The sequence below is a fragment of the Hemitrygon akajei genome, chromosome 2 (assembly GCF_048418815.1).
Source record: "Hemitrygon akajei chromosome 2, sHemAka1.3, whole genome shotgun sequence".
In the NCBI taxonomy this organism is placed as follows: Eukaryota; Metazoa; Chordata; class Chondrichthyes; order Myliobatiformes; family Dasyatidae; genus Hemitrygon; species Hemitrygon akajei.
In genome coordinates this window covers 163,839,986-163,861,888 of record NC_133125.1, presented here as the reverse complement: position 1 = coordinate 163,861,888, position 21,903 = coordinate 163,839,986, and the positions used below count along the sequence as shown (strand labels likewise).

General features: G+C 44.1%; 1 protein-coding gene across 2 annotated transcripts; it reads right to left on the bottom strand.

Moving 5' to 3' along the window:
* Positions 1-4,808: 4,808 nt before the first annotated feature.
* LOC140717711 (zinc-binding protein A33-like) lies at positions 4,809-21,589 on the bottom strand. Of its 2 annotated transcripts, XM_073031390.1 has the most exons (6): positions 20,975-21,589; positions 19,737-19,832; positions 16,977-17,210; positions 14,369-14,397; positions 13,581-13,696; positions 4,809-7,667 (listed from the first exon to the last, which is right to left on the bottom strand). In XM_073031390.1, exons 1-6 carry the CDS (start codon positions 21,236-21,238, stop codon positions 7,111-7,113), a joined length of 1,296 nt encoding a protein of 431 aa, XP_072887491.1. In that variant the 5' UTR covers positions 21,239-21,589; the 3' UTR covers positions 4,809-7,110. The 2 variants fall into 2 exon arrangements, with proteins under 2 accessions (XP_072887491.1, XP_072887499.1); XM_073031398.1 differs by lacking the exon at positions 19,737-19,832.
* Positions 21,590-21,903: the final 314 nt, after the last annotated feature.

The following is a 21,903-nucleotide window of genomic DNA, read 5'->3' as shown; positions in this document are numbered from 1 at the left end:
CACTGGGAGTACTGGATATGGTAGATAACTCGCAGGTGAACTATCGCCTCACCTGGATTGGGGTCTATTATCTGCAGCTGCCTTCTAAAGCTGCCTCCTGCTGGCTGGAACACCCCGAACCATCTACTATTTACTCGTTTCCACGGATGCTGCCTCGCCTGCTGAGTTCCTCCAGCATTTTGTGGGTGTTGTTCCTGCTGCTGGGAGATGGGAGCTGCATTGCAGTGGCTGTATTGGTGGCTCTCTGGGGCTCTCACACCTCCGCTGTGCTATCTGACAGACTGAAGGCCAAAGCACATAGGTAAACTCATGTTTAAGAAAATGAGAAGCAGGAGTGGATGTAAGCTGAGGAGGTTCAGTTTCCTAGTGCATTTCAAACTAGGACAAAGGTGTCTGAATAGGAAGAGCAAACACGAGGAAATCTGCAAATGCTGGAAATTCAAGCAACACACACAAAATGCTGGTGGAACGCAGCAGGCCAGGCAGCATCTATAGGGAGAAGCACTGTCGACATTTCGGGCCGTGACCCTTCGTCAGGAAGAGTCCTGACAAAGAGTCTGGGCCTGAAACGTTGACAGTGCTTCTTCCTATAGATGCTGCCTGGCCTGCTGCGTTCCACCAGCATTTTGTGTGTGAATAGGAAGAGAATTATTTTACTCTACTGGCAGTGAAAAGTGGAGCCGAGTTAGAATCAGCAATGATGTTATTGAATCTGGCAGTAGGTAGATGGGGAATGCACAAGGGAGATTAAATTTGTGTAAAAAAGATTTGCTTTAGCATAATTTTTGAGGAACCACTATTTATATTTTTAATTATTTAACCTGTCTGTGTAAACAGAGATACAATTTGCATAATAACACAAGGGGAAAGTATGGTGAGATTTCGGTTGCACTGCGTATTTGTGAGATACAGCTACAGAAAACGTTCCTGACTACTCCAGTATGGCCCGCACCTAATCTTAAATTCCCGCTCTGAATTATTCTTAGAAGAAAAAAAAAGCATAAGAAATAGAAGTGTATAAAATTTATAATTTCAGGAAATTATGCAAATTCAATTCCAGTCTGTCAATTCATTCGGATTAACAGAAAAGTTTACAAAAAGTGGTGTTCTGCACGGGTTGGTGTTGGGACCACTTCTTTTCACGTTAAATGTCAATGACTTCAATGATGGAATTGATGGCTTTGCGGTCCAGTTTGCAGATGATAAGAAGTTAAGTGGGAAGGCAGGGAGTGTTGAGGAAGCAGGGAGGCTGTAGAAGGACTGAGACAGATTAGGAGAATGGGCAAAGAAGCGGCAGATGGAATACAATGTCGGGAAGAAATTCCTCCTCATCTCAGTTCTAAGGGGCATCCTTTTGTTCTTAGGCTGTGCCCTCTTGTCCTAGACTCTTCTGCTATTGAAAAAGGAATGTGATGAAGGTGTCTAATACACTTGCTGTGCCATCCTGGTCATATCTTCTTCCATTATTGAACCGGGAATATGATGGAAATGTCTGCTATCTTTGCTGTGCCATCTGGGCCCATAGAGAGGTGCGGAACTTAGGGCTAAGATAGAGGTAGAGTTGGAGAATGGAGGTGGGGAGAGAGAGGTGGGTCTAGTGTGGAGATGTGGGAGCTGGCAAGGTGGGGTTTTAGGGGTGTGGGCCAGTGTTTGAGTGGATGTATGCCAGTCGAGTGGTGTAGATGTTAATATGTAATTATGCAGGCAATGGGAAAATGATCCTGTTGTGTTTTTTGATCTTGCCACTCAACCCTATCACTTTGATCTGGCCCAAGTCTTCATTAACCTGATCCAACACTTCTTTCTTTTATTGGGATCTTTCTTATATCGATCTCATGAGAGTTTAGGTTTAGGAATATGCTAAGGGTTTGTTGGGGGGTTACTAAGGTTGGTGGGCTTATTGCTTATGGTTGGTGTGGGGGCTGTGGATTGTAGGGAATGGGTGCTTGGCTTTGTGGGGTTCAGGAGAGGGGTGTGGGGTTAGGATTAGGGGCAGAGTTGAAGGTAAACAGTACAGTAAACAGCTTGCTGACCTAGTGACAAGACCTCAGTGTGACAAGGTATTCATTAGTCTCACAGCCTGAGGGAAGAAGCTGTTATCCAGTCTGGCTGTCCGAGTTCTGATGCTTCTGTACCTCCTCCCTGATGGTAGTGGGTCAAAGAGATTGTGGGATGCGTGGTAGGGATCGTCAATGATGCTTCAGTTCCTTCATCTACAACGCTCTGTAAAATGCCACAAACGGGAAAGGGAGACCCAGAAGATCCTCTTGGTGGTTTTTGCTGTCCTCTGAAGGATCCTGCAGTCCTTCCAAGTTGCATGCCACACAGTGATGCAGCCAGACAGTATGTACTCAATGGTGCTCCTGCAGAAAGTTTTTAGAATGGAGGGGAGGGGGAGAGCCTTGCATGCTTCAGTCTCCTCAGTAACTATAGACACAGCTAGGTAGTCTTGACAAGTGAGGAGCCATTGTGGGTCCATGTTAGATTATCTGTCATGGGTGCTCCAAGGAAATCTGTGCTCCTCACTCTCTCCATACCTGATCCATTGATGTCAGAATTGGAATTAGAATCAGAATCAGGTTTATTATCACCAGCATGTGACGTGAAATTTGTTAACTTAGCAGCAGCAGTTCAATGCAATACATGATATAAAAGAAAAAAAATAATGAATAAGAAAATCAATTACAGTATATGTATATTGAATAGATTAAAAATCATGCAAAAACAAATATATATTTAAAAAGTGCAGTATTGTTCAAGGGTTCAATGTCCATTTAGGAATTAGATGACAGAGGGGAAGAAGCTGTTCCTGAATTGCTGAGTGTGTGCCTTCAGGCTTCTGTATCTCCTACCTGATGGTAACAGTGAGAAAAGGACATGCCCGGGGTGCTGGAGGTCCTTAATAATGGACACTGCCTTTGCAAGACACTCCTTGAAGAAGTCCTGGGTACTTTGTAGACTCATGCCCAAGCTGGAGCCGACTAAATTTACAACCCTCAGCAGGTACTTTGTCCTGTGCGGTAGCCCCCCCCCCCCCCCCACCCCACCACTCTACTAGTTGACATATCTCTCTCCTTTATCCCCCCTTGTCTCCATCTGAAATTCTACCATCAATGGTTGTATCATCAGCAAATTTATAGGTGGTATTTATAGATGCAATGGAGAGTGGTCAACCTGTGCCTTCCTGAAGTCCACAATCATCTCTCTTGACTTGTCCATGTTGAAACTCAGGCTGCTGTTCTTGCATAATTTCTCAAGCCTCTCTACCTCCTCTCTGTATGCTGACATCATTGTTACCAAGGAGGCCATCACTCTAGTATCATCGGTGAACTTGCTGATGCGGTTTGAGTTGGATCTGGCAGCGCTGTCATGACAACAGTGTGAACAGCAGTGGGCTGAGCACACTCACTTGGAGGCACCTGTGCTCAGTGGATGGAGCTTGAGATGTTGTTGCCAGCTTGGACTGACTGGGGTCTTTCATTTAAGAAGTCAAAGGTCCAGTAGCAGAGAGGGGTGTGGAGTCCCAGCAAGGACAGTTTACCCACCAGCATCTGAGGGATGATCGTGTTAAACATTGAACTGAAGTCGATGGACAACATCCTGACCTACAAGGCATTGTTTTCCTGGAGGGACAGGATGGAGTAGAGGGCTGAGGCTACGGCATCATCAGTGGTCCGGTAGACAAACAGGGAAATGTCCAATGTAGCTGGAAGGTGGGGTTTTATATCATCCATGACCAGCTGATCAGAATATTCATGATTGTTAATGTCAGTGCCACTGGGTGGTAATCGTTTAGGCCAGTTACTGTTGCTGTCTTGGGCACTGGAACGACAGTGGCTGTCTGGAAACCTAGAGGGACAGTGGACTGTTTCAGAGAGGTATTAAAGATATCCATTAAGATCTCTGTTAGATAGGCTGCACAGTCCCTCAGCACCTGACCAGGTATGCTGTCTGGCCCTGCAGCTTTGTTTGGGTTTACCCTGGCCAGGGTCCACATCCACTTTATTGAGGCAGTTGATAGTTTTCAATTAGGTCAGCCTCATTCTTCTGAATTCTAGTGAATACAGGCCCAGAGCCATCAAACACTCATCATATGGCAACATTACATCATTGCTTTTATATTTTAGTCTTCTTGAAATGAATGCTAACATTGCATTTGCCTTCCCCATCACAGACACAACCTGAAAATTAACCTCAGGGCATTCTGCACAAGGACTCCCAAGCCCCTTTGCACCTTAGCTTTTTAAAAATTTTTCTCTCCATTTAGAAAATAGTTTACCTTTTTATTTCTTCTACCAAAGTGCATGAACGAAGTCCTGACACTATATTCCACTGTATTCCTGTTTTATGAATAAAGTGTATCATTTGGTAAAATAATCTGCAGTGAGTAAGATTCTGTTCAACTTTTAAACGGTACCAGGTCCTTCTGGCCCAAAGAGCCTGTGCATACCCAATTACCCCATTTAAGTAATTAACCTACTGCCCTGTATGTCCTTGGACTGTGGGAGGGTATGGGAGGACCCAGAGGAAATCCACGTGGTCACGGGGAGAATGTACAAATACCTTATAGGACAGTGGTAGAATTCAACCCCGGATGCCAACGCTGTAATATTGTTACACAACTGCACGTTCATCACACGTTCATCAGCTCCCCTCAGACTCGACCACTCATACACGCACGGTCAACAGTTTCCTATTGCCTACTCCACAGCCAAGCCACATGCCCTTCGTAAGTGGGACCAGACCACCCAAAGGAAACGCAGGTCATCACAGGCATGGCAGCAACCTCCACACAAAAGCACCCAAAGTCAGGGTTATATTATGTTTGTTTATTATAATTTTATATTTAAAGATACAGCACAATAACAAGCCCTTCCAGCTCAGCAAGCCTATGCCGCCCAATTACACCCATGTGATCAATTAACCTACTAACCCACGCGTCTTTGCATTGTTTGAAGAGTTCCGGGGAGAAAGTACAAGCTCCTTACAGACAGTTACGGGAATTGAACTCGCTGGTGCTGTGAGGCAGAGTCTCTATCAGGTTTGCCTCTGTGTTGTCGAAGAACCAAAAATAATTCGAGGGAAGAAAAATCAGCAATTGGTTTGGGGCCTGGAATGCATTGCCTGAGAGAAGAGTTGGGGCAGATTCAATTGCAATGTTCGAAGGGTCACTGGGGAAGTAGCTGAGAAAGAAATTTCAGAGCCATCAGGAGAGTGCTTGCTGGATTAGTCTGAGTCAGAATAGACTCAGAAGGCTGAATGGTCTCTTGCCTGCTGTAAATGTCCTGAAATTTTACAATTGAGATGAGTCTAGGCTTTAAGTATGCTCAACGATGGCAAAAGGCTTTGATACAATCTGCACAGGCCATGGGTGATGTGGTGTGACCACAAAAGAGAGTGGCGAGGAGGATCAGAATATACAACACATTGCATCAATCTACCATCTAATTTCTTCACTTGGCATCCCAATCGGCCATTGGCAAACTGGACAGCCCAGGGCAAGCCTTATGTCAGAAGAAAGAGACACTGAAAAATATTGATTTAATATTGAATCATTTCCCCAGAAGATACAGACACGGTCACTGGGACATTTACAAAAGTGAATCAAAAGCATTTTGCAAAATCAAATGACAAAGTGCATTGTAATCCATATTATAATCACCAAATTTCTCAAGATTACACTCTTTCAATTGTGCAACCCGTTATCAGAACTTGCGTTTACAGAGGAAAAGTATAGGTGCTTTGCATTTGCTTACCACTAAACCTTGAATTTGACATATCAAGAGAAATATTTTATGACTCTACTTCCACAGAGCTGGCCTGTTGAGTGTTTCCAGAATTTTATTTTTTTTTGTTTCAGGTTTCCAGTATCTGTTGCAATTTTCATTGAGTGCCATCGAGACAGAGACAGAGAAAAAGACATACAGACACAGACAGACAGAGAGCCCTTCATCATGTTGCTAATGCAACCATTCAAAAACAATGTGGAGCCGAAGGCAAAGGAAGAGAAGGAATGAGCTGTAGGATGGGAGGCAGGTGAGATTGAATGTAGGACCAGAGGGCATAGCTTCAGAATAGGACACCCCTTCAGAACAGATGAGGAGAAATTTCTTTAGCAAGAGGGAGGTGAATCTGCAAAGATTAATATGTTCATGATTAGTAAGAGCATACAGGGAAATTGATGGGTTTGTAATCAGTTTGCGGACAAAGATAGAAGGGCAGGTAATGTTGAGGAATCGGAGTCTGTAGAAGGACTTAGACAAATTGGGTGAATAGTCTAAAAAGTGGCGGATGCATGGGAACTGTATGGCAATGCACTTTGCTAGAAGGAATAAAGGCAGATATTCTTTTATATTGGGGAGAAAGTTCAGAAATCAGAGGTGCAAAGGGACTTGGGAGTCCTAGTGCAGGATTCCATAAAGGTTAGCTTGTAGATTGAGTTGGTGGTAAGGAAAGTAAATGCCTGAGGATTTATTTATAAGGCATTGGTCAGACCGCTCTTGGTGTATTGTGAACTCTTTGGACCCTTTATTAGGAAAAGATGTGCTGGCATTGTATAGAGACTGGAGGAGGTCAATGAAAATGATTCTAGGAATGAAAAGGTTAACATATGAGGAGTGTCTGATGGTTCTGGGTCTATACTCGTTGGGTATATTTAAAAGTGGATTTGAAGTGGAGGTTGACATGTACTTGATTAGTCAGGGTGTCAAAGGTTACAGGGAGCAGGCAGGAGAAAGGGGCTGAGAGGGAATGGCCTAATTCTGCACCTATGTCTTATGATTACAGGAAGAAGGCAGGAGAATGGCGTTGAGAGGGAAAATAAATCAACCATGATTGAATGACAAGAGCAGATTTAATGGGCCAAATGGCCTAGCCCAGCTCCTATGTCTAATGCTCTTATTAATTGACCAAAGTAATGAATGGACAAGGCAACAAAGGAGCTGGCAATGAAGTAAAAGATGTCTGGAATCCCCAAGAGCTTACTCTCATGTCAAATTCGAGGTTTCACACTTGTAAAGTGCTGAGAACCAACTCCCCATAAATGCTGATTGAATCCAGAATCTATTACTTTTTAAAATTTCCATATCCACCATTGACTAAAATCAAAACCTACTCTTCTTGAATTGTTACTCTTCGAGGACAGATTATCAGTGGCTCAGCATTCCTTCCCCCAGCATTATGGCCCGGACTAAAGTAGGGATAGAGTCTCTCGGTGAAGCGATCAGTGAAAGTGAAGATAAGGGTCTTGTTATCTGCGTTGTAAAAGGAAATCTTCCCTCCTTCATAATCCAGGCAAACTTGAATCTTCTTCGGTTTCACCTGCAGATTTAAGTGCCTCCATGTCTCCGTAGCAGCCCTGTATTGGTTTCCATTCCTCAGTGCTATCAGCCAACATCCATTCCTTGGATTCAGGTCAATGGCATCTTTCCTGTTAATGGATTCTGCAGCCAGGCCCAAGTCCCATTCTGTCTTTCGCCCCACCACCACTTCCCAGTGGTGCCTCCCTGACATATAGCCTTCGCAGCCAAGAACAGAGAGGCATGGATTGAATCTCTCTGGGCAGTCATGGAGTGGCTGCTGCCTTTGCAAGGTGTGACTGACGCTGCTGAACCCCTCAGTTAGGAGAAGATAAGGGTGAGCAGTACAAGGGTCCAAGATGACAGGAGCTGAGGACATGGATTAAAGACAAATGTAAGGAAACGTTACTTAATGGAACATGCATACTTGGCAAAGATTAATGGTAAAAGAATCTCAATGTGTAAACCAGTGAGTCAGAAGTGCAAATAAGGCTTTATCACCATCTGCCTCAAGAATTAAAAAGTGATGTAAATAGTATGGCAGGCAATTTCTATAGAGAGAAAAAAAAGATAATATTTTAGATCAATGACTGTGGAGAGAGTCATCAAAGATAGGGTGGAAAAGAGAGCTGTGGGTACATTGGCCATGAATCACAGTACAGTACAGGAGGTGGGAGGTTATGCTGTAATTGAATAAGATGTTGATGAGGCTATATTTTGGAGTACTGTGTGCAGTTTTGGTCACCTACTTACAGGGAAGGTAGGTAAGTAAGACTAAAGGAGTACAGAGAAAACTTACAAGGATGTTGCTGGGGTTTAAGGCCCTGAATTATAAGGTTGAATAGGACTGCATTCACTGGAGAGTAGGAAAATGAGGGAAGATTTGATAGAAGTATATAAAATTATGAGGAATATAGACAAGGTAAGTACAAACAGGCTTTTTCCACTGAGGCTGAGTGAGACAAAAACTAGAGGTCATGGGTTAAGGGGAATACGAGGGGAATCTTCTTCACTCATAAGTTGCTGAGATTGTGGAATGAGCTGCCTGGAGAAGTGTGGATATGGGTTCGATTTTCACATTTGTGAGAACTTTGTATAGGCACGTGGATGGGAGGGGTAGGGAGGGCTATGGTGCAATTGCGTATCAATGGGACTAGGCAGAATAACAGTTTGGCACAAACAAGATGGGCTAAAAGGCCTGTTTCTTTACTGCAGAGCTTTATGACTAGTTCTGTTATAACTTCTTGACCAGAAACATTGGTTTGATTTCTTTCCCTATGAAGACGAAATTGATGACTTTGTGGCCAAGTTTGCAGATAATACAAAGATATGTGGTGGGGCAGGTAGTGTTGAGGAAGCAGGCATTCTACAGGAGGGCTTGGACAGATAAGGAGAATGGCCAAAGAAGTGACAGATAGAATACAGTGTAGGGAAGTCATACACTTTGGTAGAAGGAATAAAGGCAGAATCTATTTTCTAAACAGAAAGTTAATCTAGTAATTGGAGGTGCAAAGGGACCGGGGAGCCCCTAGTGCAGGATTCCCTAAAGGTTAACTTGCAGGATGAGTCTGTAGTATGAAGGCAAATGCAATGTTAGCATTCATTTCAAAAGTACTAGCATATAAGAGCAAGGATATTATGCTGAGCTTAGTAAGGCATTGGCCAGGCTGCATTTGGAATATTGTGAGCAGTCTTGGGCCAGATATCTGAGAAAGGATATGCAGGTATTGGAGAAGGTCCAGAGGAGGTTAACAGCAGTGATCCCAGGAATGAAAAGGTATGGCTCTTGGCCAATACTCACTCGAGTTTGGAAGAATGAAGAGGGATCTTATTAAAACCTATTGAATATTGAAAGGCTTAGACAGACTGGACATGGAGAGGATGTTTCCAGTAGTAAGAGGGTCTAGGACCAGAGGGCTCAGAGAGCCTCAGAAGAGAAGAATGGCCATTTAGAACATTAGGAATTTCTTTAGCCACAGATTGATAAATCTGTTCAATTCTTTGCCACAGATGGCTGGAGAGGCCTAGTCATTGGGTATAGTTAAAATGGAGGTTGATAGGTTTTTGATTAGTAAGAGAGACAAAGGTTTTAGGGAGAAGGTGGAAGAATGGGGTTGAGTGAGGCCCTCCAATGGTTGGGGTCGACAATAGATATTGCATCCTAGCTGTCAATGTTATATGCAAGTCAGGGCAGTTCGATATGGAGTGCAAGCTGCTGCCCATGTGGCAGGCTCCCCCTCCACACAGCTGATGAACACAAAGGAATGGCAGACTGATACAATTTGGCACCAGTGGCATTGCAGGTGTTGCCAATCAGCCTTTAACTCAATGTAGGACTGCCTTAGGAATTCCTGCTCTAGAATCTTCCTTGGGTTTACTCTCAAATCCTTCCCCATGAGTGGGTATCGCCCGAAGGCAGCGGAGGTTTGAGGTCAGTTTTCCGTCTCTTAGGTGAGCTGCCAAACACGGCTGATGAGCTTATCTACCCGAAATGGGGTTGACAGTGAAAGTAAATCTGTCATGATCAAATAAGCAGCTGACTCAAGGTGTTGAGTGGCCTGATTCTTCTCATATGTCTTATGGTCTAAAAGGGTGTCATGAACATTAGCTGTGTTTCTCTACCTATGAATGCTGCCTGACCTGCTGAGTATCCTCTATGCTTTCTGTGGTTTAGCTTTCCATAATCTGCATGTTTTTGCTCTTCAATTACCATCAACTTCCATTGAATTGGATTCATTGACTTTCTTCGCTTCTGAGTCTCATAAGTGATAATTTTAGACGAGTTAAGATTTGGCACAATGAAAAGAATATCATTCAATTAATTCACACATTTCATTCGGTGAGTATGGTGCTAATGTCACTGAATCTGTGATCCCAAATCTCTTCAGGACAGACTGAGAATCTATAGCTCTGGTAATTGGTGTAAATTGCAGGATTTACTATGTGTGCATTCATAAAATTTAAAGGCGAGGAAATTGGCTGTGTCAGGCATTCAGCAGTGAGGCTAATGGAGGAAATGCCTCTGTGTCAGTCCTAATGAAAACACGAGATTCTGCAGATGCTGAAAATAGAGTTGAACACACAAAATGCAGGAGGAACTCGGCAGGTCAGGCATCATCTATAGAGGGGAAGTAAACAGTCAATGTTTTGGGCTGAGACCCTTCATCAGGACTAGAAAGGATGGAGGAGATATGTCGTCTTGGTGCTTCTGTGTGACACAATAGCACCGAGAGGAAGCAGGTATACAAAACAGGAATGCCAGTCCCTCCTCATCTCCCTCTCTGCACTTCACCAATTTGGCATGAAAGAGTATTCGAGGAAGAGAAAGAGAATTAGAATAAATATTAAAGACAGTGGAAATCATTTCAACAGGAACTTAAACATTAATTGAATTTTTACTTTATCTGAAAATTAAAGAATTGCTTTACTTGTCACATGTATATGAAAGCATACAGTGAAATAAATTGTTAGCGTCAATGACCAACACAGTTCAAGGATGTGCTGGGGCTCATGGGGAAATATGGTCATAAAAAGTTTGCTCATTTAGCTGTGTGGTATGATAAAACTCTTGAAAGCCATGAAGCAATGTTAGCTCTGGAATGAATTAGACTAAACAAAAAGTGTTAAAGATTTTATGTTGAAACATAGAATGTATAAACTTTTGTGAGTATAGATACACAGATTCCATGATCCCATGCTTAGAAGAATGGTGGGGGGGGGGGAGGTGCAAGAGGGAATATCAAATATTAAAAAGCCAAGACGGACTGGATGTGTAAAGAATGTTTCCAATAGTGTGAAAGGCTAGGACTAGAAAGCACAATCTCAGAATCCTTTTAGAACAGAGATGAGAAGGAACCTCTTCAGTCAGTGAATGGTGAATCTGTAGAAATCATTGCCATACACGGCTGGGCAGGCCAGGTCACTGAGTATATTTAAAGCAGGTGTTGATAAATTCTTGATTAGTAAGGGTGTGTCAAAGGTTAGAGGAAGAAAGCAGAATCGGGTGGAGAGGGAAAATAAATCAGCCACGGTGGAATGGTGGAGCAGACTCAATGGGCTCCAATATCTCATGGTCAAATAGAAGATTTCTTTGCTCACTTTTCTCACTACCCTTAGTGAGGTAAGTGACAAAGTAATCAAAGGCAAGTTGGTCAGGATATGAGCGATAATATGCTGATGAAAATGGAAGGGCAATGAGACCTCTCTGTTGGGAGCTACAAAGGGCTCAATCACCTCTTGCTCTGAAGTCAGTAAGTTACACCCAGTGAGATTTGGTTAGTTGAGCACATGGAACAGTTGTGGATCAGGTGCTGCTGCTGCCTCATGGCTCCACTTCTGACCTTCGAGTATATCTGTGCAGGGATTGTATGTTCCACTTCTGTCTGACTGCTTGGATTTTCCTCCCATCTCCCAAAATCAAGTGGAGGTACACAAGGCAATTGTCACTCCACATTTTAGCAAAGGAGGGAGGCAGCAGGAAAGAAATTATAGAACGGTTAGCCTGACCTCAATGGTTGGGAAGATGTTAGAGTCAATTGCTGAGAATGAGGTTATGGAGTTCTTGGTGACAGGACAAGATAGTACCAAGTCAGCATGGTTTCCTTAAGGGAAATTCTTGGCTGATGAATCTGTTGAATTCTTTGAGGAGATTACAAATCAGACAGATAAAGTGGTTGTAGTGTATGTTGTGTTTGGATTTTCAGAAGGCCTTTGACAAGGTGCCACACCTGAGGCTCCTTACCAAGTTAAGAGCCTATGGTATTCCAGGAAAGTTACTAGCATGGTTAGAGCATTGGCTGATTGGTAAGAGGCAGTGAGTGGGAATAAAGTGGTCCTTTTCTGGTTGGCTGCCAGTGTGGCTGCCTTTACAGGTGTTCAGCAGGGGTTGGTGTTGGACCACTTATTTTTATGTTGTATATCAATGATTTAGGTGATGGAATAGATGTTACTTTTTTGCCAAGTTTGCAGATGATACAAAGATGGATGGAGGGGCAGGTAGTGTTGAGGAAACAGGAAGGCTGCAGAAGGAGTTAGAAAGATTAGGAGAATGGGCAAGAAAGTGGCAAATGAAATACAATGTTGGAAAATGCATGGTTATGCATGTTGGTAAAAAAATAAATGTGCAGTTTATTTTCTAAATGGCAAGAAAATCCAAAAATCTGAGATGCAAAGGGACTTTGGAGTCCTTGTACAGAACACTTGCATGTAGAGTCGGCGGTGAGGAAGGCAAATGAAATGTTAGTATTCATTTCAAGGGGTCTAGAATATGAAAGCAGGGGTGTGATGCTGAGGCTTTATAAGACAATAATGAGGCCTCACCTTGAGTATTGAGAACAGTTTTAGACTCCTTATTTAAGAAAAGATGTGCTGGCATTGGAGAGGGTTCAGAGGAGATTCACAAGGATAATTCTGGGAATGAAGGGGTTATCATCTGAGGAACATTTGATGATTGTGCTTGTACTCACTGGAATTTAGAAGGATGAGCGGGAATCTCATTGAAACCTTTCAAATGTTGAAAGGCATAGACAGAGTAGATGTGGAAAGGATGTTTCCCATGGTGGGGGAAGTCTAGGACAAGAGGGAATAGCCTCAGGATAGAAGGGCATCCATTTAAAACAGAGGTGTAGAGAAATGTTTTAGCCGGAGGGTAGAGAAATTGTGGAATTTGTTACTACAGGCAGCTATGCAGGCCAGGTCATTGGGTGTATTTAAAGCAGAGATTGATAGGTTCTTGATTGGCCATGGTATCAAAGGTTATGGGGAGAAGGCCAGGGAGTGGGGCTGAGGAGAGAAAATAAAAAGGATCTGCAATGATTGAATGTTGGAGCAGGCTCAATAGGTCAATGGCCTAATTCTGCTCCCAAGTCCTATGCTCTAGTGGACACTGCAGATGCTGCAATCTGGAGCAACTAAGAATCTGCCAGAGGAACTCATCAGATCGAGCAGCATTCATGGGGATTGGGGGGGGGGGGGGGGGGGGGAGGGTAGGAGAGAAAGGAATTGTCCATGTTTTGGACAGAATCATTGCATCATCCCACTGGCATGTGGTTGGTAGCCTCATTGACCATTGCAAATTACTCCTTGTGTTTAGCTGAGTGGTAGAATCTCAGGAAAATCAACAGAAATATGGTGAGAATAGGTTGCAGAGGAAGTAGGAGGTCAATGGGATTGCTCTGTGAGCCAGCCTAGCAATGATTGGTTGAAATGGCCTCCTAAGCCATCAGAATGTGTGCAATGTTTTCTCTGATGCTGGGAAGGATACTTTGCTTCTGTGACACATACCTGTATTGATCACGGTCAGCATCTTCTTCCAGACTCTGTACTGGAGAGAAGCAATGGAGTTCCCCACATTCACCACAGGACAAGCCCTGACAGGATTGTTGGCAGCTCTGTTCACTCTGTAAGAAGAGATCACTAGTAAATTACACCAGAGTTTAGAGACACACGAGATTCTGCAGATACTGCAAATCTACAGCAACGCACTGGGAGTGCTGAAGGACTTCAGCAGGTCAGGCAGCGTCGATAAAGGGAAATGAACAGTGGACATTTACAGTTGAGCCTTTCACTGGAAAGAAAGGGGCAGAAACTGGAATAAAAAGATGGGGAGGGGGAGGAGCAAGAGTTGAAAGTGATAGATGAGACATGGAATGGTGGAAAGAAGTACATTGAAACATATAGTGAAATGTGTAATTTGCATAGAGTGAAATCACGAGGGGTGTGCTGGGCAGAATTTGTTGCTATGTTGCACACCAATATAGCACACTGACTCTAACCTGTACATCTTTGGAATCGGAAGCATCCAGAGGAAACCCACACCGTCACAGGGACATAAATTCCTTACGAACAGAGGCCGGAATTGAATGCCAATTATACAGCCGGCACCATAGTAGCATTTTTCTGATTGCTATGCAACCCCTGCCACAGATAGGCAGGTGGGGGGAGAGGGGGTGAAGTGAGAATCTGGGAGGTGACAGCCGGGAGATGCAAAGGGCTGAAGAAGATGGAATCTGATAGGAGAGGACTTATGCCAGATTTGCACACAAAATAAAGACTCAGAGTAAACACCTAACCTGTAGCTTTCATCTGCTTCTGGCCATTCCTGCAAGAGTAAAGAAAGAAGAAAAATTGATATTTTTTATTATATAATGCAGATCAGGCCCTTTGGCCCAAAGAGTCACACCACTTAGCATCCCTTCTATTTAACCTTAGCCTACTCACAGGATGATTTACAATGATCAGTTAACCTACTAGCTGGTACATCTTTGGACAGTGGAAGGAAACCAGAGCACCTGAAGCAAACTCACGTGCTGACGAGATGGATGTGCAAACTTATAGGTGGCATCGGAACTGAACTCCAAACTCTGATGCCCCAAGCTGTAAGAGTGTCGCACTCCCTGCTATGCTCCCATCTCAGAAACAGTATTTTAAAAAAAACAGTAGACTCCAGATCCCTTAGTGCTAAGTCTGCCATTGACCATAAGATATAGGAGCAGAAGTAGGCCATTCGGCCCATTGAGTCTATTTTAAATACTACAAAAAATGGAAATAATATTTTAGAATCTATTTCACTAGTTTATAACCCAGGATATAATGTTTTAGACACCAGACCACCTCATACTTTTGGACATTAGTGCAAAAATATAACGATTGCATGTGTCAAAAACAGGTAGTAAACATTTTTTTTTTCCTTTCTTTGTTGCTGAGGGCATTGGCCCCACCCTGGTGCTGACATCTGTGAGCAGCAGAAACCCACATTCATTCAATCCTGGTTGGTTTATTTAGCTTGTTTTGGTAGTTGAATGAAACAAAACCACTCAACATTGGAAACACAATCAGTCTGTCTGAAGCAGGTGGACTTCATTGCAATACAGTGGGTCTAGAGCAGGGGTCCATGGCATAAAACAGTTTGGGAAGCCCTGGTCTAAACTTAGTAAAAGGTAAAGATTAAACATAAGCTTTATTTGTCGTATGCATATTGAAACATCAAAACAGACTGAAATGTGTTGTTCTGTGTCAACAACCCAACACAGTCCAAGCATTGTGCTGGGGGCCGCCTGCAAGTATCACCATGCTTCTGAAGCCCATATAGAATGCCCACAAGTTACTAACCCTAAACACAAAAATACAACTGCAGATGCTGTGAATCAAAGAATACGTACACGACGCTGGAAGAACTCAGCAGGTCAGGCAGCATCCGTGAGAAAAGAGTAGCCAACGTTTCGGGCCGAGAACCTTCATCAGGAATGTGGGGGGGGGGAAGAGAGGGCTGAAGCCCAGTAATAGAGATAGGGGAGGGGGTAGGGCCTAGAGGCGCCAGGTGGAAAACCAATCAGAGGAAAAATAAAGGGGGGAGGGGATAAGCATGAAAGAACTGTAGAGATAAAGAAGCAGAAAGTTGAAAGGGGAGAGAGGCAGAGAGGGACCTGGGATAGGGGGAGGGAATTACCAGAAATTGGAGAATTCAATGTTCATACCACCAGGCTGGAGGCTACCCAGACGGTAGATGATGTGTTGCTCCTTCAACCTGAGTTTAGCCTCATCATGGCAGTAGAGGAGGCCATGTATGGACATATCTAGATGGGAATGAGAGGCAGAGTTGAAGTGGGTGGCAATCGGGAGATCCTGTCTATTGTGATGGATGGAGCGTAGGTGCTCGACGAAGTGGTTCCCCAATCTGTATTTGTGCTTGCAGGGATGCTACACCTGTCCCCACACATCCCGCCTTACCACCATTCCAGGCCCCAGCCAGTCCTTCCAGGTGAGGCAACACTTCACCTGTGAGTCTGCTGGAGTTGTCTATTGCATCCGGTGCTCCCAGTGCGGCCTCCTCTACATCGGTGTGACCCGACGCAGATTGGGGAACTGCTTCGTCGAGCACCTACGCTCCAACCATCACAATAGACAGGACCTCCCGGTTGCCACCCACTTCAACTCTGCCTCTCATTCCCATCTAGATATGTCCATACATGGTCTCCTCTACTGCCATGATGAGGCCAAACTCAGGTTGGAGGAGCAACACCTCATCTACTGTCTGGGTAGCCTCCAACCTGGTGGTATGAACGTTGAATTTTCCAATTTCTGGTAATTCCCTCCCCCTATCCCAGGTCCCCCTCTGCCTCTCTCCCCTTTCAACTTTCTGCTCCTTTATCTCTACAATTCTTTCATGCTTATCCCCTCCCCCCTTTATCTTTACTCTGATTGGTTTTCCACCTGGTGCCTCTAGGCCCTACCCCCTCCCCTATCTCTATTACTGGGCTTCGGCCCTCTTTTCTCCCCCATTCCTGATGAAGGGTCTCAGCCTGAAACATTGACTACTCTTTTCTCACGGATGCTGCCTGACCTGCAGGGTTCTTCCAGAGTTGTGTATGTATTCTTACTAACCCTAACCTGTACGTCGTTGGAACGTGGGTGGAAACTGGAATAGGCAGAGGAAACCCACATGGTCACATGGTGAATGTACAAGCCCCGTGCAGACAGCGGCTGGAATTGAACACCAATTTGTGTTTGCTGGTATGGTAAAGTGATGCGCTAACTGCTACAATATTGTGCCGCCCGAGAGAAAGTGCAAACTTTACATCAACAACACAATAGGTCAGGATGGAACCTGGGAGATTGGCACTCTGAGAAGGCAGCAATCTCTTCCCTACCACTTTAACTGGAAAGGCCAGTGACTCCTACCCTTAGAAAGTTGACTTCATCCATTTCACTCAGCTTCTGTTCAAGCTCCTGAATGGTGGCAGAAAGCAATGCGATTTCTTCAGTTATCTTTTCAATTTTTCCCTTGGTTGCCTGACACTTTTTCTTCTTTTCCTGTTTCAATTTTTGCAAAGCCTTTCTCTCCTCCTTAACGAGAAACTGATGAAGTTTGTCAAATGTTTCCTTAACTTGCTTCTCTGCCACATTAGTTCGCTCCTGAGGAAAGACATCAAGACTTGGATTTATATCATAAGCACAAGAGATTCTGCAGATGCTGGAAATCTTGAGCAACACATGCATAATGCTGGAGGAACTCAGCAGGTCAGGCATCATCTGTATGGGGTGGAGGGGAATAAACAATCAATATTTTTGGCTGTGACATCATCAGGACTAGAAATGAAGGGAGAAGAAACTAGAATAAAAAGGTAGTGGCAGGCTCTAGGTGATTTACCTCCTCCCTCACATGTATTCAGGGCCCCAAACAGCCCATCCAGATGAAGCAACACTTCACCTGTGAATCTACTGGGGTCATTTACTGTATCTGCTGCTCCCACCAAGGTCTCCTCTAATGTTGATGAGACCCAACATAGACTGGGAGACAGCTTTGTCGGACAGCTTTGTTGACAGCTCACTCCATCTGCAAAAAGCAAGATATCCCAGTGGCCAAGCATTTTAATTCCTGTTTCCCTTCCTAGTCCAACATGTAGGTCCATGGTCTCCTCTACTCCTACAATGAGACCTCCCTCAGGTTGCAAGAGCAACAGCTCATGTTCCTTCTGGGTAAGCTCCAACCTGATACATGAACATCGATTTCTCCAATGACTTAATTTTCCTCCCTCGGCCTTTTTTCTTCCTCAAATCACTACTGTCTTCACCCCCTTACCTTTTCTCTTCTCCTCATCTGCCAATCACCTCCCCCTGGTATCTCTCCTCCTTCCCTTTCCCACTCCCCTATCAGATTCCTTCTTCTCCAGCCTTTTCACCTATCACCTCCCAGCTTCTTATTTCATCTCCCTCCCCTTCCACCTGGCTTCACCCATCAATTTCTAACTTGTTCTTCTCCTCCTCCCCTTATTCTGGCTTCTTTCCCTTTCATTTCCTATCCTGGTGAAGGGTCTTGGCCTGGAATGTTGACGGTTTCTTCATTTCTGTAGATGCTGCCCGACCTGCTGTTCCTTGAACATTGTGTGTGTGTTGCAGGTGATCAGTGAAACCAGGTGAGGGGGAAGGTGAATGAAGCTTGGACAGGATAGGTGGAAATGGTAAAGGGCTGATGGAGAAGGAATCTGATAGGAGAGGAGAGTGGACCATGAAGAAAGGGCAGGAGGTGGGGCACCAAAGAGAGGTGAGGAGAGAGAGTAACCAGAATGGGGAATGGAGAAAGAAGAAAGGAGGCAGGAATGATATTGTCAGAGATTTTCTGCCTGATGTCAGTGGTCACATAACCAGAACGTGATATGCACCACCTGCTCTCATGGCTTCACGTGACTTTGATATCTGGGGTGGGGGGCACTAAGCAGGTGCTACACCTTGCTCAAAGGTGACCTGTAGAGATGTATCTCCATCCCACCACACTGGACTCTTATAAGATAATAGAACACCGGATCAGAATTCAGCCATTCGATCTTGGCTGATTTATTTTCCCTCTCAATCTCATTCTGCTACTTTTTACCCATAGCCTTTGACAGCCTTACGAATTAACAGCCTGAAAGCCTCTGCTTTAAATATACCCAATGACTTGTACAGCCACCTGTGGCAATGTATTTCACAGACTCATCATCCTCTGACTAAAGGAATTCCTCAACTCTGTTCTAAGGAGATCTCTTCTATTCTGAGACTGTGTTTCATCGCCACCCCAGTCCTAAACTCCCACTACTGAAAACATCCTCTGCACCCCTACTCTAACTAAGCTTTTCAAAATTTGGTAGGTTTCAATGAGATCTTTAAACTCCAGTGAGTACAGGATTGGAGCCATCAAACACTCTTCATACATTAATCATCTCTGGACCCTATCCAATGTCAGCACATCCTTTCATAGACAAGGAGCCCAAAACTGCTTGCAATACTCCATGCTATCTGACCAATCCTTTATAAAGCCAAGCATTATTTCCTTGTGCTCACACCCCTAGAAAAATAACTCAACCTCTGCCTTAAAACAAATTTCACAAAATATGCCAATGAAATTAAATCTCATTCTGATAAATATACCCAGAGACCAAACCTGCACAGCACTCTTGGGTAGCATTTTCCAAAGATCACTGACAGTGGGTGAACACAGATAACAGAGATAGTAATCCTTAGCTTAGCAGTAGTTTGTTTAGTTATAAAGGCACAGAATGAGGACTTTCAGCCCAACTGGTCCATTCTGACCACTTAGTAGTTCTGCTGCCTGTGTTCAGCCCAAAACCATCCAAGCCCTTCCTCTCCATGTATCTATCCAAATGCTGCTTACATGCTGCACTTACACCCACTTCGATCACTCTCTCTGTGTTAACAAGTTACCCCTCAGGTCTCCTTTAAGTCCTTCCCCTCATGTATCTTTCTTCTAGTTTTGGACTCTCCAAGTCTGGGAAAAAAACATTCCACCTTATGTAAACTTCTTTGAGGTTACCCCTCTCTCTTTTACAGGCCCTCTGGTCTAGGCAGCATCCTCAAATATTTCCCGCACCCCCTCCAGCTTGGCAGTGCCTTTCCTACTACATATTATGCTTGTAGCAGTGATTTTATAGCCATAAAACTTACTTGAATAGTAGTTAATGTTTTCTCATAGCTCCTTTTTGAGGTTTTGCATTCATTCTTCCTGTTCTGGAGGGGTCTCAGTAATGCTTTCAGCCGTTCCTGAAAGGAGTATGGCATCTGCTAATTATTGACCATTTGTGGTGAAATTTGGTATTTATAAAATCAATGATAAGAAACAAAATATTGAAACCTATTCTTATCGAGGACACGAATGCTAATTGCATGAAGAACCCACTCAAGATGCCGGAGGAACTCAGCATCTATGGAGGGGAAGAGAGCTCCCCACCACTGAGGACATCTTCAAGAGATGGTGTATGAACAAGGTGGCACCCAACACTAAGAGACCTCAGCATCTAGAAAATGCCTTCGCATTACTACTATCAGGGAATGGGTACAGGAGCTTGATGATCCGCAGTCAGTGTTTTAGAACTATCTTTTACATACCCAGTTGGTGTAGTCTTTCATTGAGTCTGTTACATTTATTAGTCTGTAGATTTATTGAGTATGCAGGAAAATGAATCTCAGGGTTATATATGGTGACATACATGAAACACTTTGATAAGTTTATAGAATAACTTATAGGACATTTTATGTCTTACACTGCACTGCTGCCACAGAACAACACATTTTAGGGCATAGTCATAATAAACCTGATTCTAATTTAGCTGGAATATCTCTGCCCTACACAGGCAAATAGTGGTCTGGAAAACCCGGCAGTGGGAAAGGGGCACTTTTATGTAACTTTTAAAAGGAGAACTAGTAGGAGGACATAGTTCTATTCTTCCATTCAGTAAAAGAAAATGAATTTCTGTGACTCCACGGAGCAATATCTCGGATGGGGCGCATATGATTGGGTAACTCCACTGTCAATCAAGCCCAGTGAGCCAGATTACCAGAGTTCATATTATGTTACCTCCCATCCTCCACGTATTTCTTTGATAGGGAGAAGTTGCTGAAATGTATAGATTATGCTTCTCCCTTTTTAAACAGATTGTCTTCTGAAATGTGCCAGTAAAGACTGTTGACCAGAATTTCCCACTCGGGAATCAATGAGTACTCATTATTATGAAAACATTCTAGAAAGCTTCACTGCTATTGCTGCTCTCTGCTCCACAATTCCCACTGGGAATCAAAATCCGTGCTGATAATTCACTTTGCACAGCTATCCATATTAAAGTCGGGGCAACGAACCGGAGGGGTCTGACTGATACATTCATTCCTTGCAATGCGTCAGGCCTCACCTTAAACTCTTTGACGGCTTCCTGAGCAGCCACCACGTCATGGTTTGTGTGTTCGTTTGAGCCCTGGCAAAGCACACAAAGGAGTTTCCTGTCGGCCTTACAGTAAAGTTTCAGCGGTTCTTGATGTTTCGGACATAGTTGCGGAGGGCAGTCTCCTCCTACCGACTCCTGTTGATGGTCGTTCGTGAGATCTCGGTGGGAGACTGCATTCTGCACGGCCGCCTCTCTCTCTGTAATCTCCGATCGACAGGTGGGATTCCACATCGGCAGGTAAATCAGCGAAAGTGATCCTCACAGACACTTGACCGATATAACGAACTGGGTCTCAAACCGGCTGTCAAATCGGATAATCCGCAGGCAATACCGGCAGAATACCATTTAGAGCAAACACTTCCTCTCCAGATTATCGTCCTCACCCTAAGTTTCGATTCCCGCTGGCAGTAATGAAATAAATTTTAAAGAGGCGGAGTTACACGGCTCCCGGAAACAAGCGCAAATAGTAAAGTTTGACAAACCTCTAGCGTTGCACAGTGAAGATGATACAAACTGCTTATGGTCTGGTATAGAAACGCCAATGCCCAGTCTACCAAAGGTAAAGCCCTCCCCACCAATGAATACACTTACGTGGGCTACTGCCACAGGAGAGCAGCGTAGATCACTTCAATAACCACAAGTAGGACCTACAGACTCACCTTCACTGACCCTTTACAACTCAGTTCTCAGTATTATTTTTATTTGCATCGTTTGTCTTTTGCACATTGATTGCTTGTCAGCCTTCGTCTGTCACTGTATGGTTCTTCGTATCCCCCCCTCCCAGAAATACGTGCAAGAAAATCAATCTCAAGGTCATTCATGGTAGAACTACAGCACAGAAGCCAGGCCATTCGGCCCTTCTAGTCTGTGCCAAAACTTTATTCCGCTCGTCCCAT

Bases quoted from the DNA above. Each gene is read 5' to 3' on its own strand.
- LOC140717711 (XM_073031390.1), bottom strand. From the start codon at position 21,238: ATGTGGAATCCCACCTGTCGATCGGAGATTACAGAGAGAGAGGCGGCC. The intron at 19,833-20,974 runs GTGAGGCCTGAC...TACTCCTTTCAG, and splicing joins AAGCCGTCAAAGAGTTTAAG to GAACGGCTGAAAGCATTACT. The intron at 13,697-14,368 runs GTTAGGTGTTTA...CTCTTCTTACAG, and splicing joins GAAGCAGATGAAAGCTACAG to AGTGAACAGAGCTGCCAACA.